The 15,742-nt window shown below is 33.9% G+C and overlaps 1 protein-coding gene across 1 annotated transcript in view; it reads right to left on the minus strand.

The window, feature by feature from the left end:
- Positions 1 to 7,071: 7,071 nt before the first annotated feature.
- Positions 7,072 to 15,742, minus strand: part of LOC118187635 (putative sodium-dependent multivitamin transporter) — a 116,326-nt gene continuing 107,655 nt past the window's right edge. The window contains exon 13 of the mRNA XM_035357893.2: positions 7,072 to 8,692. Coding sequence (XP_035213784.1) covers positions 8,561 to 8,692 — 132 coding nt within the window. The 3' untranslated portion in view covers positions 7,072 to 8,560. The remainder of the gene's footprint in view (positions 8,693 to 15,742) is intronic.

The following is a 15,742-nucleotide window of genomic DNA, read 5'->3' on the forward strand; positions in this document are numbered from 1 at the left end:
TTGCGTTCACAGAACGAGTTTCCCTAAATTTAAAAATGGATTCGTCCATGTAGTGATCGTTTTCGGATTACTACGAAAGTCAAACCCTCGCAAACTACCTGCGAAGGTCCGCAGAAATTTTCCCATCTAACCGTTGAACTTTATGCCAGCCTAATACAAGAACCGACCTATTATGGCCAAGCAAACATGAACAGACTTTCAATCTAAACCAGGTGAAACATTCACTTCCCTCATTATTCACGGATGTTTTGAGTTCTAAGGAGTAGCAGAGATAACAGTAACAACGGGAGAGATTTAATTACAAGGAAGTAGAAATGAAGATATTAAGTATTTTAATATTAATATTACTATGTATTCCTACTGGAATGTAGGTTTCTTTTAAGGAAATGGTATCGGGATAGTTACTTATAATTTAGCCGTCACTTTGTCATGTTCATTCGCAATGTTCTTTGGAAATTAAATTATTCGCATAATTTTCTCCTTTCGATTTTCAGGCAATAATATTAGTTTAAAAAAAGGGGGAAAACCACGAAGAAATACGGCATATATACATTATATCTACAATCTTTTAATTCCGAAAGACTTCCAGTTACAAAGTTCTTTCAAATGATGTGAATATTCATGTTTTCCTGAAAATAATTTTGTACAAAGTATGAAATCTAAATTTTTATATGTTCCTCCTCTCCCTATACTAAGGCAAATGTGATACTCATTATAAAAAAAAAAAAAATTATGTGTGCACAACATGACTTCCTTGTACAGAATATTAAATTATATGCATTTTTTCTTGCATTTCATTTAAACTTATTGGATTGAATTAAATCTACTTCGTCGATAGCGCATAAACCACAATAGAATAAATGCACTCCTTAAAATTCATTATATTTGTTTAGCAAAACGGAACTCTGACGCCAGGTTCACTTAACAGAGTTACATTTCGTTCATATTATAACTCAGAATGCACAAAATTTATGAAGAATTATCTAATGGTTGCCACGTGTTCTATTCAAATACTATAATAAATCTAAAACGATGTATAAAAGAAATTAAGCTAACAAAACAGAAACAGTTTTTTTTTACAGACGAGTCAGTATTTTTCATTCAACTAATTCAGTTCTCATTGACCGACAAGGCAAAAATACATAAAAACTCAAAATATCTATATTAAAAATTACGATTTAATACGATTTACGAAGTAAATCTTAAACAATTATTTTCTCGAATAAATTCCAGAAGGGATTAAGCATGAAAGAAGGCGTTATCTTTGTTGTTGCGAAGCTTAGTTTTTCTAGATTGGAAACAAATCCGCTATTCTGCCAAGTTTCAAATATAAACAAACATGGACGCCATCTAAAAAATAATTAGGCTTATCCGCACTTAGGTTAGGTTAGGTTATTTAATTACGGCAAAGCCTCGAGGGCTATCTGCCTAAGGGGAGGAATGCCTTCGTGGAGGACTTTCTAAGGGAAACTGGCTCGTATACACGTCACACATGGGGAAAGCCACGCAAACACCCATGCAGCCAGCCCGTTCGCGGGATTCGAACCTCGGACCGAACTACCAGTGTTCAGCGACTTTACCGCTCGGCCGCTGGTGGGCCCGCTTATCCGCACTTAAACAACTTTTAATGTAGTCTCATTAGGTTAATTGTAAGCAGGAAAGATGAAAAATATGCAACAGCCGGGAATCGAACCACAGACCACTGAGATACCGGCTCAGTGTGCTGACCACTACACCACGAAGGCACGCTAGGGAAGCGGGAGAAATACCTTATATACTCCCCTTTCTAAAGGGTGACTGGGGTTTTTAGAGGACCCAATTGCCAAATCGTGGGTGAGGAGAATCATCATCCAACACCTTTTTAGTTCGGGCGCCACTATAGAGACATTAGGATTTTTTGGAAGCAGGCAAGATGAAAAATTAGCAACCGCCTTCGCCGGGAATCGAACCACGGACCTCTGAAATACCGGCTCAGTGTGCTGACCACAAAGGCACGCTAGGAAAGCGGGAGAAATACCTTATAACTCTGCAAATACTGCATCCAAATTTACTAAAGGCATAAAATCCTTAACCGAAAGATAAGAACAACATAAATCAATAATTTTTAAAGCAAAAAATGCACAATATACAAACATATAAGAGTAAAGAAACTGAGATCACTGAGTCGGGTAACAGTGAACGTTTGGTGCGGCCGATTTCAACCAAAATACGAGGTGCACATCTACATGTTATAGTAGTCCTATATACAAAATTTCAATGTTCTGAGACTACTCGTTTTTGAGTTATGCGAGGTACGTACGTACGCCACGAAAAATTCTCTTTAGAATTAATTTTAAATCAGTTTTATAATTTTTTTTTGGGGGAAAAGAGTCTTTTATTCTGTCCTAACGTACAGATATCACGAAAAAACATCGTTAAATTGAATTCGATAACAATCAAAATGGATATTTCTTTGAAATATGATGCCTGAAACTTTTCGCGATTACAATACATCCTTTTTACTTCGTACAAGGAAGTGATAAATCATTTCTTCAACAAAAACAACAGATAAATTGAAAATATAGTTTCTAGTTCATTTTCAATCCTCAGTTATTAAACAAAGATTTCATGCAGTGTAATTAATATTCATATGTAACCAATAAAAATTGGTTGGTATCGGTACATCCTCGCGTAGATAACGAAAAAGAGGTTACAACTATAATCTGCATGAAATATTTCTATAAAAATTTACAGCGTCAGCTAAATTAATAATGTTTTCATGTATTTTTGCCTCTTTATCTTTTTTTGAATCACTTCCTGTTTGTGCTTCTCAAGTTCCAATGTAAAAGAAATTCTTTATCAAATGTGTTATTTGGAATCGCTTTCAAATTTCATACATACTATTGTACTATTTTATAGACGTGCCACTTTATGTATCAAAATATTAAAATTTAAAACATCTTTCACATTTACTGAAATTTAACAGAATATTTAAATTTTCCTTAGCAGAAAAGTTACTTAAGCAAATGTTTCCGGCCATAATTATACCCAACTGAGGACGAATCCTAAATTTTCTTAAATTCGAATCCCAAAAATTTGGTTGCAAGGATAATAACAATAAAACTCTTCGAAATTCAGATTAAATTAGTACTACTTCTAAAAATATACAGACAGAAGACTTCGAAATTCCGCCTTACGCTGAAAGAGGCGTTTTTTAACGTTTACACTTTGCGTATTAAATATCATGTTCTTCGCACTTGCACCATAAAATTCAATTCAACAGCAATATCACAAAATATTTAGCACAGCAATATCTTTAGAATTTCCGATACACAGTCTCGCGTACTGGAGATAAATTTTTTTTTTCTCCGTACAGTGTTGCCATTGCTCGCTTTCAAATCGTTGAGTTTCTTAAGAAAAAGAATTCTTTGATGTTTGAAAAGTATGAAATGGATAATAAAATAAATTTCAAATCCAGGCTTCGAGATGCGCATATTCGAATGCAGGACTATTCAAAATTTCAGGCAGCTATTCAAAATTTGTTCTCTCTAGTACCGTTTTTTTCACTGTGCGAGAAACATACATATATTTATGCAAATTCTTCATTATTGAATTTCTTATGCAGGGCTGTAATATTTGGTGGCAACAATTTGAAAAGTGAACCGACATTCATAGCGAGCCGACAAAAAATGCCAAAACGAAATTAATAACCCTTCTGGGCAAATTGGCCCTTTGGGCTAATAATAAGAAGGGGAAAAAAAAGTAGATTTTACTTAATATTTGAAAGTTTTTAATGGAAGCGAAATTTTAAATCTTCACTTTATAAGAAATAAATTTTAGAACACAGCTTTTAAAAATACTCTTGTTCGTTTATAATACAAGCAAACAGAAGATGATTATTTTCAGAACAGTAAACATAAGTACTCTGATTTATCTGAAAAAATTAAGATTATAGCACTCAAGGGCGCCCTGGCGTGGTACTTGGTGATGCAGATCCACTGAAATTGTAACATCGCACTCTAATTTAATGAATGCTACTGACAGATGTCAATAACATCAATGCTAAGAAAGTTTTGAATTAAAAAATTTAAGCATTTTTTACTTCCTTGTACGAAGTAAAAAGGAAGTATTGTAATCGCGAAAAGTTTCAGGCAGCATATTTCAACGAAAATATCCATTTTGACCGCTATCGAATGCAATTTAGCGATGTTTTTGCGTCATATCTGTACGTAAGGACAGAATAAAATACTCTTTTCCTTCAAAAAAATTATAAAACTGCTTTAATTCTGAAGAGAATTTTTCGTGGCTTCTGTACAAACGTACGTATCTCGCATAACTCAAAAACGAGTAGCCTCAGAACGTTGAAATTTTGTATATAAGAACTGCTATAACACGTAGATGTGCACCTCGTATTTTGGTTGAAATCGGCAGCACCAAACGTATATAAATATATTTATATATATATCCACTCTGTTACCCGGCTCAGTGATCTCAGTTTCTTTACTCTTATATGTTTGTAAATTGTACATTTTTTGCTTTAAAAATGATTGAATTATGTTGTTTTTATCTTCCGGTTAAGGATTTTATGCCTTTAGTAAATCTGTATGCAATATTTTTTGAATTCTCAGCAATTTTAAAGTTGTTTAATTGCCGCTAAGCCTGTTTTTAATAGCGGCCATTGATGTTTACATTTGAAACAGGAGACTAGTGGATTTGTTGCCAATCTAGAGAAACTTAGCTTCGCAACAACAAAGATAACGCATTCATTTATTATTGCCAATTAAATCATGCTTAAATCTTTCTGGAAATTTTTCGAAGAAATAAGCGTTTGAGATTTACTTCGTAATTTTTAATATAGATATTTTGAGTTTTTATGTATTTTTGCCTTCTCGCGAAGTGAGAACTGAATTAATTAAATGAGAAATACTCAATCGTCTGTGAAAAACTGCTTCTGTTTTGTTTTGTTTGCATAATTTCTTTTATACATCGTTCTAGCTTTATTATAGTATTTGAATAGAACATGTGGCAATGATTAGATAATTCTTTAAATGATATACATTTTGTGCATTCTGAGTTATAATATGAATGAAATATAATACTGTTAAGTAAACCTAGCGCCAGAGTGTCGCTATGGTAAAACAAAGTGAATTTTAAAGAATGCATTTATTCTATAGTGATTTATGCGCTGTCGGCGAAGTAGGTTTAATTCAATCTAATAAGTTTAAATAAAATGCAAGAAAAAATGCGTATAATTTAATATTCCGTACAAGGAAGTCATGTGGTGTATACATCAGATTTTTTACATTGAACTCTAATTACAAAAAGTACTGGAAGAAATCTCGGATCTTTCACGAGATTCTTTGGATTCGAGTATTCCATTCCTAATATCAAACCCATAATCGATTCCGAGTTAAACGGATCTGCATTTTTTGACTTTAAAAATATTGCATAAATTCTCTTGAACTGCGTAAGGTGTTTATTTTTAACTATGGTAGCATAACATCCTTCTAATGAAATCACTCAATTCTTACTTCGTTTTCGTCAGATTTCGTAGCAAGATATAAGAGAAAGAAGATAAAAATAAGTTGTTTACAACAGAAAAGTAACATCTGCTAATTCAACCAATGAGAATTACTCGAACAGAAATTCTTCAGTTTCCATTACATAAGGTTACATCTAATTCAGTCCATTATTTTCTAACTTATCTAGTCTATTATTATTATGTCCAGCTCTTATTTTCAAGGCGATTAATTTAAAAGTTTAAACTCAAGTAGTTTTTGGTAAATCTTTTTTTTAGTGGATGTATGAAGACTTTTATGATTGTATATAACTTGATAAACTTCATGGAGGATTTATGCTATGTAGGGCACAGCAACTAGCAACATAACGTAAAGAATATTATGGTGACGTGAAAAGAGGAATGATGCGATTGTCGATGTTTCCAAACTTGAAATGAAAAATTTTCAATCTCCATACTTTATATTTTTAATGAATAGAACAACAGAAAGACAAAACATGCATGTAGTAACTTTACGTGACTGTGAAATAACACGTATAATGTGGACAGGCATCAATGAACCTTGAAAATAATTCTAAATGTCATTTTACTGCTTGAATGCAGTGTTCGAAGCAATGCGGGAATGCTTTCATCACACATCTCAACATGTCCTCTGAAACTGTGCGGGAGTACAGCCATATTTGTGCTTGATGTTACATTCTTCCGCTAGAATCAAATAGTACACAAAAACTATTTTGCCCTCACTGCTGCTGATTTTCACAATTCCAACGTAATATTACTGAGCGTCCGTGAAGGAACTTCTTCTGATGAAGACTTTCTACTGTCGTATTCCACACCTGCACCGTCCAATGCGTTCTATGATATATTAAAACCTAAATCCTAGCTCTCCATGCATGTAGGCTATGCCACATACGTCCTAATGCATTTTGACAGTGTTGCCAATCAGATTGGCGAGATTAAATATGTGATACTCTAAAGTTAAGAGAAATTCCTAACAGAAAGGTTTAACTGCAGCTCCAAAGAGATTCCATACTCTCATGGCCTAATGTGCGACCAGAAATATAAAACATAACAGGGCTGACAGTCACTACCCGGCTTATAAAGTAATGGGTTTAGGTATTTATGTTTGGATTTTTCAATATTTCCTGTTCTGTTTCTATCTGTTCAGTGTTATGCAAATTTTATTTTACGTCACTGAACTGAATTGTGGTGCTGATGCAAAATAGTTAAGATCTTTCACGAACGCTCGAAACTTCAGTTTTTTTAAGCGGCTGGAATTTTAGCTACGTATATGTTTCTTCTGAGGTGTGCTTTCATGAAGTATGTAATTAAGGAGCTTAGCAACGCAGAATTTTCGAGTCTGTGAGTTCGTTTTCGGCTTGGTGAGCTGCCATTCTTCTACCTACGTGACGTTTGCAAAGAAAAATGTAAATGAATTTCTGTCAGGATTTACAAGTCAGTGATTTACATAAATTCTACTTACGTTTCAGACAGCAGCTCATATACACTCAACTAATATTAACTACGAAAACAGACACGTTTGAAAAACTGGTAAAATGAAGTGAAACATAAAGTGATGGTTTAAAAAATCTTTTTAATGACATAAATTTACAAAATGCATAAAATATAGATAGGTATATAAAATTACGAAATGTTCAAAAATGTACAAAATATAAAATATGCAATGAGTATTCAGCAAAACATGAAATACCTACACTTCAGCATACATATACACGCACATCGATGAAAATATGAAAACTTTCAATAGACAATACGATACAGAACCCGATAAGTCAATGTGGTAATTTTCACTATGGCAAGCTATTTGAAAAAAAAGTTCGATTTTGCAAAGTAATTTAAAATTTGTGTCCAAATAATAAGAATAAAATTATAAAAAGTAATCAATTAGTATTATATCATGCTATTTAAAGATACTTGGATAATAATTTCCCTTTAACATAAACAAGACTAAACAGTATGTGTATAGTAAAAATGTTGTTTCCGAATAGAAAATTACCGTCTAAAATAATAGCATACTACATTAAAAATACATAATTTTATAAACGGTTCTTAGGGCAGCAATTTACAGCGTAACAAAATGGCAAAATTCGTGGATTAATCGTATGTTAAATCACCAGGACTAGCTACGTAGCAATAAAAGAAACAGCACATAAGTAATATTATAATTACAAAACTTAAGTAATATATAAGTAGAGTTATACATTTTTAACCAATAAAATTCTGATAACATAATCAGCATGGTTATTTGAGATCATGATTTAAGTTAAAGTGAATGATGATTAGATACATATACAATTAATGCTTTTAAAAATAATTAATTAAATTTGAATATACTGCTACACAGACTTTACTAAGAGGAAAGTTTTGAAATTTAGAGAATTATTCTGAATTAAAGCCGTTTGTCAGTGTTGAAAGGCAACAGAAGTCTGCTTTTATGGGACGATGAGCCTTTTTAATTCCAGAAGTCTATCAAAACTGAGGGATAACAATTTAAATTCAAGATTATGGTTTATCATTTCGAATATAGATTATTTCTGTCATAAATTTTAGTCGAAGTTAGTACTACAGTTGCGAAAACATATCAATACAAAAAATATATTAAATACGAAAAATAACATTCAAACGGAAATTAAAAAATAATAGGAAATTTTGATATTCCCAAAATCAGAAAATATCCTAAAATTCGTGAAAGTAGTCACGAAGATTTGCCTTGCGGTAAAGTTACTACCCTAAAATTTCCGAACATCATCTTCCGTAAAATCCTAAATACTCTTCTAATGGCATAATTTTTGGACACCACACACAGATGTTTCATCACAGACAGCTTTAGAACTGTTCTATATGAAAATACTATACGGATAAGAGCATCCTTGAAAGTTATATAAAATGGAACACACAAAAGGTTTCATGGCCAACAGAATGCTTAGATTCCCAGAATAACCCGAGAAATGCAGATGTCAGTACACTGCATTAACACGAAATTCTGCAATGCCATAATTTTTTGACGAGTTAAAAAATATAGGAACTTAAGATCTATTTTTATCAAAGTTTGCTCTCCTCCAGAATATTATCACTTGACGATATTTTGTTCTTTGAAGAAGATTCCGAAGCAGTCACAAAACCGTTGCGATGATCCGTCAGTTGAACTTCATCAGGTAGAGAAATAGTAGGAATCTGCAGTGCAAAAGAAGAAAATCATAAGATTATATTAAATGAAACTAAACATAGTGAATTACAATAACGGAGTCCAGTAACTAATAGAAAACATCTGCTGTATAGTCGTTAACATTAAAATCAGAGGTATATAGTCAAGTAGAGTTATGCTAACTCGCTAGTATTCTGGATAATAACAAGTACCGCTTGACTGACTTTACGTGCTATGTAAGGTATTTTACCTCTTAAGAACAAGCATTATCTGGGCCTCATTACCGTTTAGGTTCACAAAATCCAAGGTTCTAAAAGGTCTTCAAATATCCTATTATATGAAAAGTCTGATACCCCTGAAAATAATAACTAACTCCGATACGTCCGATACCCCATAAAATAAAAACTGGGATCTATATACATCGGTCATATGTAACGGCCGTCCAGGTGTATCTGAAGGGCTCGGGTTCAGTCTACCTGAGGAAAGGATTAACCACTATCTAATTATAAATACAGAGTAGACATAATTTAGTTGGGCAAAAAGAATGGTTTATTATGCGAAGTTATATGTCAAGCATGACAGCATACATGAATTGAGATAGTGAAACACGTCAAAATTACCTTTCTTACAAATATTCGATGCAGTTGCATTTTATTACTCTGCAAATGTTCCATTGGTAAATCAGTTCTTGCTTATGAACATGTCCACATTTCAATTCATGACCGGATTTCGGATGCGGCAGACTGTAAACCTAAAATTGCACTAAAGTAAAAAGTAACTGTCCTGTGGAAGTGACGGAGTGCGCCACCTCTTTGGGAAATGAAACGTCCATGCATTATTTCCATTAGTATTGGTAAATATTGATATATCTGAAGCATGTCCATGTATACAATTCCTGCAACCATTTTTCAACAATGAATGGGAAAAAGCAATACGATAATTTACGGCACAAAACACATTTTCCGTGGTACTATCCTTTCATTGTCGAAGGTGGTATCAGGATTTTTTGATGCTCAAATTCTGACATTTTAACTATTCACTATCATTAAAATGAAAAGTTGCCTCGACATCGAAAATAACCCCAGTCAGAAATCATCATCCCTTACCATATGCTCTAACATATCAGTGCAAATATATTCTATCTTCTTGAGATCGATGGGCTTCAGTGCTGGAAGAATTTAGAATTTGTAAGACCTGAAGATCAGAAATTCTCTCAGGAATTTTTTAACTCTTTATTTTGGAATTTCCAGCTCTAAACTATCTCGTGCTGTCGATTTTCTTGGACTTCTCACAAATTAATTCTCTCACTACATCAACAGTCTTTTCTGGTGTTTGGATTCCTCGCTAAATCTGTGAGTCACATTTCCTATTTCGATAAATCAATTACACTCTGCTGCAATGACTTTCATTCTGTTTCTTCTTAGCCGTCTTGCGTGAAGGTGAGCTGTGACTTTGCTCATTCGAATCTTTGCCATGACTACTGTCTGTCTACGGTAAGAACAGCTCCCGCCACGGTGTCTGGCGAGTGGCGGTCGCTATAGCAACAGGGCTAGTATATTTCAAATAGGGACGAACCAAGGGTTGCTTTATTGTTATTTTGTTTTTGGCGACTGTTGGCTTAAGGGAAGTTTATCATTCGTCTTCTCGGCTTCATTCCAGCTGCACGCATCTTTTCTTAAGCCTTATATTATTACTATTAGCTCTTTTTATTCTCGTTGTTATATCATTTGTGCTAGCATTTGCTCAAATTCGCTTCTATTTAGCTTGATTTTCGTAGTGCTTTGTTAATCACCAATTTTTTAAAATGCCCTTCCAGTTTAAGAAAGGTCAACCTTTAAAGTCTCAGTCTCGTCAAATCGTGTATAGTGTCGCAGAATTTTGCGCTTCTGAAGTTTCGGCGAACTCTTTAGTAGTTCCTTAAGTTTTGAAGAGCGAAGTATCAACAATGGGTGAAAATAAACTTCTGAATACACTTGGAAAGAAATGTAAAAGCCCTGCTAATCATAAATGTGAAATTTACGATTTTGACAAATGCGTTCGTTCTACGGCAGACAATACAAGACTTTTACATCAAAGAAAAGAAAGTGCCATCTGTGCGGAAATTACTGCCTGTCTTGAGGCAAAAATTAGACTTCCCGTGGCAAAAAGACTCTTTGTGCAAAGTTTTGTGTTCAATGAATTTTCGTTGGAATGCGTAGAAAAAAAAAAAAAAAAAAATCTCATCGAAAGACCTCACATTGTATTTTGGAGGAACAATTATTTACGCGAAATGAGAAAACTCAGAGCAAGTGAACGAACGCCACATCGTTTACATCGATGAAACATGGATTGACAGCAATTTAACTTTTAAGAAATTTTGGCAACATGATACGGTTTTGGGCGCACAGCCAGTTTCCCTTAGCAAGCCCTCCATGGAGGCATCCCTCCTCTTAGGCCTGGAGGCTTTCCGTAATCATATAAACCAACCCAAACCACTGGTAATTAAGGAAAAAGCAGTTTTGATTTTAATTCACCTTCGCTTCCTTCCGCCATTAAATTAACCAGCTTTTGGTTTAGTTTAAAGGTATGAGAAAAGAAGAAATGTTCGCAAAAAGTATTTATTGAGAGCATGGGTATGTAAAAAAATGCTTTTACTTTCAAGATGATTCTATATACATTTAATGATGAAATTTTTAGTCATTATTAAAGCACAAGCAATAAATTAACAGAAAATTTTGAAATAAAAACATAGCAGAATGTCATTTAAAGACTGATGAAATTGCTTTGAATGTTCACGGTAGATCAGCTAGAGGGGAGAACTATAAAAATTAAATTTATTTTATATTTATGAAGTGCGTCTATACTATATAAAGAGAATGGGGCAATCAAGTAGATTTCTAAGATGTCATCTATGATTTTGCAAGCAAACAAATAAACAGAAAAGAAGCAAAATAATAGCATGATTTTTTTAAATGTCGAAATTAAAATTTTTCTTCAAAAATAAACACAGATTTTTAAATTTATTTCCCTACAAGTTTATTTCTACTCATTGTACATCTAGAGGGATTGCAAATTTAGCGACTTGTACCTCACACGGCAAAATCAAAGACCGTTTCTTGACTGCAAAAGCTTTATCTACGCCATCGAATTTCATTTTCGGAAATTGGATGTCGGGGTCGACGCAAAGGGTCAACAAGCATTTTACTTGAAACTAAAACAAAATGTGAATATCGCCAAATCATCTTTAAATGCGCCAAGGTGGCAAACTCAGAAGTAAGTCTTCAAGACACCCCTACGAAAAATGGGTTAGGGCTCGTTTCTACGGCAACAGACAGCTGCAGACAAACTGGCGAGAGCTGTTCTTACCATAGACAGACAGTACGTTGCAACTCCCCACGGGTATACGTGAAAGATCATCTTAGAAGTCATCTTAGTGCGGAATCGATATTGAACTATTGTTCAGAGTCGCTTTTGTTTGGAGTCGCTATGTTCGGAGTCGTTGAGAATGAAGATGTTATTCTTTTCGAAGAATCTCATTTAATGGACTCAGCTACAACTGCGTATCGCCGTTTACCATGGAGCACAGGATTCAAGCTCAAAAACGTGGTGGATTATGAAATTGGGATTCAAGCTCTCTACCTACTGGTTGAGGACCATGATTGTAATAAGAGAATACAGAGAACGCTGACTTCAGCTCCTGAAATTCAGAAAATGATGAAGAATTTAATTCCTACCCAGGAACAAATGGTGAAGCTATAGTATGAAGTTGCAAAGAGACAAGAACGATGTTGACACATTACGAGGCAAGCGTTCAAAACTTTTCTGGGTGGTCTCGAGGCACGCTTATTTCGTAAGCAACTGAAATCCCTCCCCGTTTTACCCATTCCAATGGATTGGTCTACCCCAAATGATGAAATTCCTAATAGCTCGTCTCACAGGAAAAATCTGTCCCAATCAGAAAAAAGTATATGAATAATTATACTAAAGATTTTACCTCACTGAGAAAAGTTGAAGAAGATTTTGTCTTCTCCTGTTATTCCTATTATTAACCTACTCTCTGCGTTAGGAACCGGAGAAAATATTGAAATTACTCCCGATAACCCTGAAAGTGCTGAAGTTTGCAATCCCCCTAACTCTAATCTGAATATTACACCACACGTGATGGTTAAAATACATGATGATCACCATAAGATTCTTAGCGAACTTGCTGAAAGCATGGAAGATAAATTTATAGGTAAATTTTATTCTGACTGTCTAAGAATTATTCCTGAACCTAAAAATAAAAAGAACTTAATTGTGGACAATCACAACCGTAAAAGTATTGGTTATTTCCTTGTGCAGCACAGAAATAATTGCCCAATAAAAATCGTTATCAAAGGACTGCCAATAAGCTGCCCAGCTGAGGAAATTTCAAACACACTCTCTACTCTTAATTTCCAAGTTCACAATGTTACTCGGAAATTTCAAAACCAAAGCATTGATTCCTGTCTTCTAAGTTTAAGTGGCTCGTATTACTAACGTTAACGATTCTCTGCATGAAATTTGGCAAACATCACCTCTCAACTCAAGACAAATTATAAAAAATGATTCCCCGACCCCCTGTAACTGCATTGGACATGTAAGTTCTTATCGTGGGTGCGAATATCTCTGAGTGCTATGACAACAGAGATTGGAAGTATGAAAGATGATTATGACACTCACACCATATTTTGAAGAACCACGTTTCAATGTTCACTTCGTTTTTGACAACTGTATCGCTCGACAACGCAGAAAGCTGTATAATCCGTAAAATAAGGGTCTATCAAACCACCAATTCAATGAAGATACCAGTTTCACGATAAAGTATTTTTATAGCACACGTCTTTTTACCTCCGCCCCTATTCAACTATTCTTTTTGAAGAAGTTCTTCACTGGCGCATCTCTGCGAAGTCCGTATTGAGAGAAATTCGCTTACTTGGCGTTTGTTTCTATTTTTTTAACAATGGCCAACTAAAAATGCTTCTAATAACTTAGAAAAATTTATGGTCCTCTGTAACTTATTATTACAAATAAGTGATAAATTTACTACATCCTTACCTGTTAATACCAGCCCTAATTTTTTCACACTTTCTCCCCTCGTATGACTCTAAAAAGAATCCTCTCTCGATGACTTTACATCTTTTTGCTCGACTTGCGCGTGTCCTTATAAATCCAAAAGGGAAGAAAACAGCTCATATGCAAATTCAGTTAAGAGCCAGTCAACTGTATGCTGACTTTTGGGCCGTGCCGATTTCAATAAATCTGCATGTAACTGTCATATTTACGTTATTTAACTGTTACTTTCAGGGAAATTAATTTAAGAGTTTAAACTCAAAAGGTTTTAGAAACCTCTATTTTAATGGATGTATGTAGACTTTTGTGACCGCATGTAATTTGGTAAACTACATGGAGGATTTATGCTAGGCAGCGCACAGCAACGTAACGAACATTCTGTGACGTAAAAAGTGGAATGATGAGACTGTCGAGGCTACCAAACTTGAACTGAAAATTATTCAATCCACATACTTTATATTTTTTAATTAATATGGAATTTAACATCTTAATGCTATGTTTTAATTTTCTATGGACCTGGATGGGGCCTCGACCCAAGAAACCGTGCCTCGTGGCCTGCGGTCACCTAATAGAATGGTTCGTATTTAGGGACACTTTTCTTATATTCTCAATGGAATGTTTGTTGCTCTTGTACAGCGGAATCAGTTCCATAACACTACAGACAACATTTTGCCTTTTTAGCGTCACTATCTGTCTTCATTGTTACAAGAACAGAAAATTTCTGAACAATCGCGAACTTCCTTTTTACCCAGATATCCACTCACTTAGTACCCATCTCTGAGCAAACTTAGTATACAATAATGCTAATTTTCCAGTGAAATATTATTATACAATTACTATTTCGCAAATTACTCAATGTAATTGCCCGACTAATTTATGTTCATCCAATGTACTGGTTTCAAATGGCTACCCAGCTTTCACTTGCTCCTATTTGGCCGTAAGTACTTAATTAACGAGCGACGATGAGTCATAAGACATTTCAATCTTCTCATGCTTTTATAAGCAATATTATTTAATTTAAGTTTCAATATTTCAAGTCATCGTTATGAAAATATTATAAAATAGACTTCTTCAGGTAATTTCAATTTTAAACCAAAAAAGGACTCAATGACAAAGCTTCTTAGACTAGATCAGCGATTCTCAACCGGTGGTACGCAAAGAAACAAAGTATTTTTAACAATTCAAAAATCGCCTGAAGAAACACAACAATTGATAAAAATTTCCTGTCATCGAACTCAAACTGAAGGTTTCAAAAATTACACGCTTGTTAACTTTTGGCTGAACCGAAAAAAGAATTAAAAGGCATTTCAAATAAAGCTATCAAATTTCTATTGCCTTTTCGCACAATTTATTTGTGCTAACAAGGATTTTCTTTCATGTTATATTTGAAAAATAAATACAGAACAAAATTAAAATTGAATCCTAATTTACGGTTAAAGCTAAGTGAAATTAAGACCAGACATAGAGAAATTTATCTCTCTTCTTAAACAGGCCCAAATTTGACACTAAATTTTAAAATTCAAGTATTATAACTTAAATTTTGATAATTAAAACGGTAATCAATTTTTAATCTAATATTTTTAATATGTGCATATTTAATTCAAATAGCCAATAGGTTGTGCAAATGGCAATATATATATTTAATATTTCTATTGAGAAAGTGAAAAATAATTATTGTAAAACGTAGTGGTGGCATTAAATAAGTTGTTCAATTTTTGTTTAGATGGTACGCATTAGTCAAAAGGTTGAGAACCGCTGGACTAGATCATTAGGGAATTTGCGCCAAACGTGGGAGAAGGCAGCTTTAATAGGAACGCTGATCAATTGTCAGCCAAAAACACTGATCGCAATGCTATATTTTTCGTCTGCAAATCCACGTATCCTATAGGATTTTTAAATTTTCAAATAGTATAAGAAATTACAAGTAAAAAACATTATTTACTCCCAAATACTTCTGCATACAAAAAATGAAACATTTCAGAAAAGACTACAATAAACTTCTATATAAT

The sequence above is a fragment of the Stegodyphus dumicola genome, chromosome 8 (assembly GCF_044657685.1).
Source record: "Stegodyphus dumicola isolate Sdum_Otavi_A_Nest chromosome 8, ASM4465768v1".
Classification (NCBI taxonomy): domain Eukaryota; kingdom Metazoa; phylum Arthropoda; class Arachnida; order Araneae; family Eresidae; genus Stegodyphus; species Stegodyphus dumicola.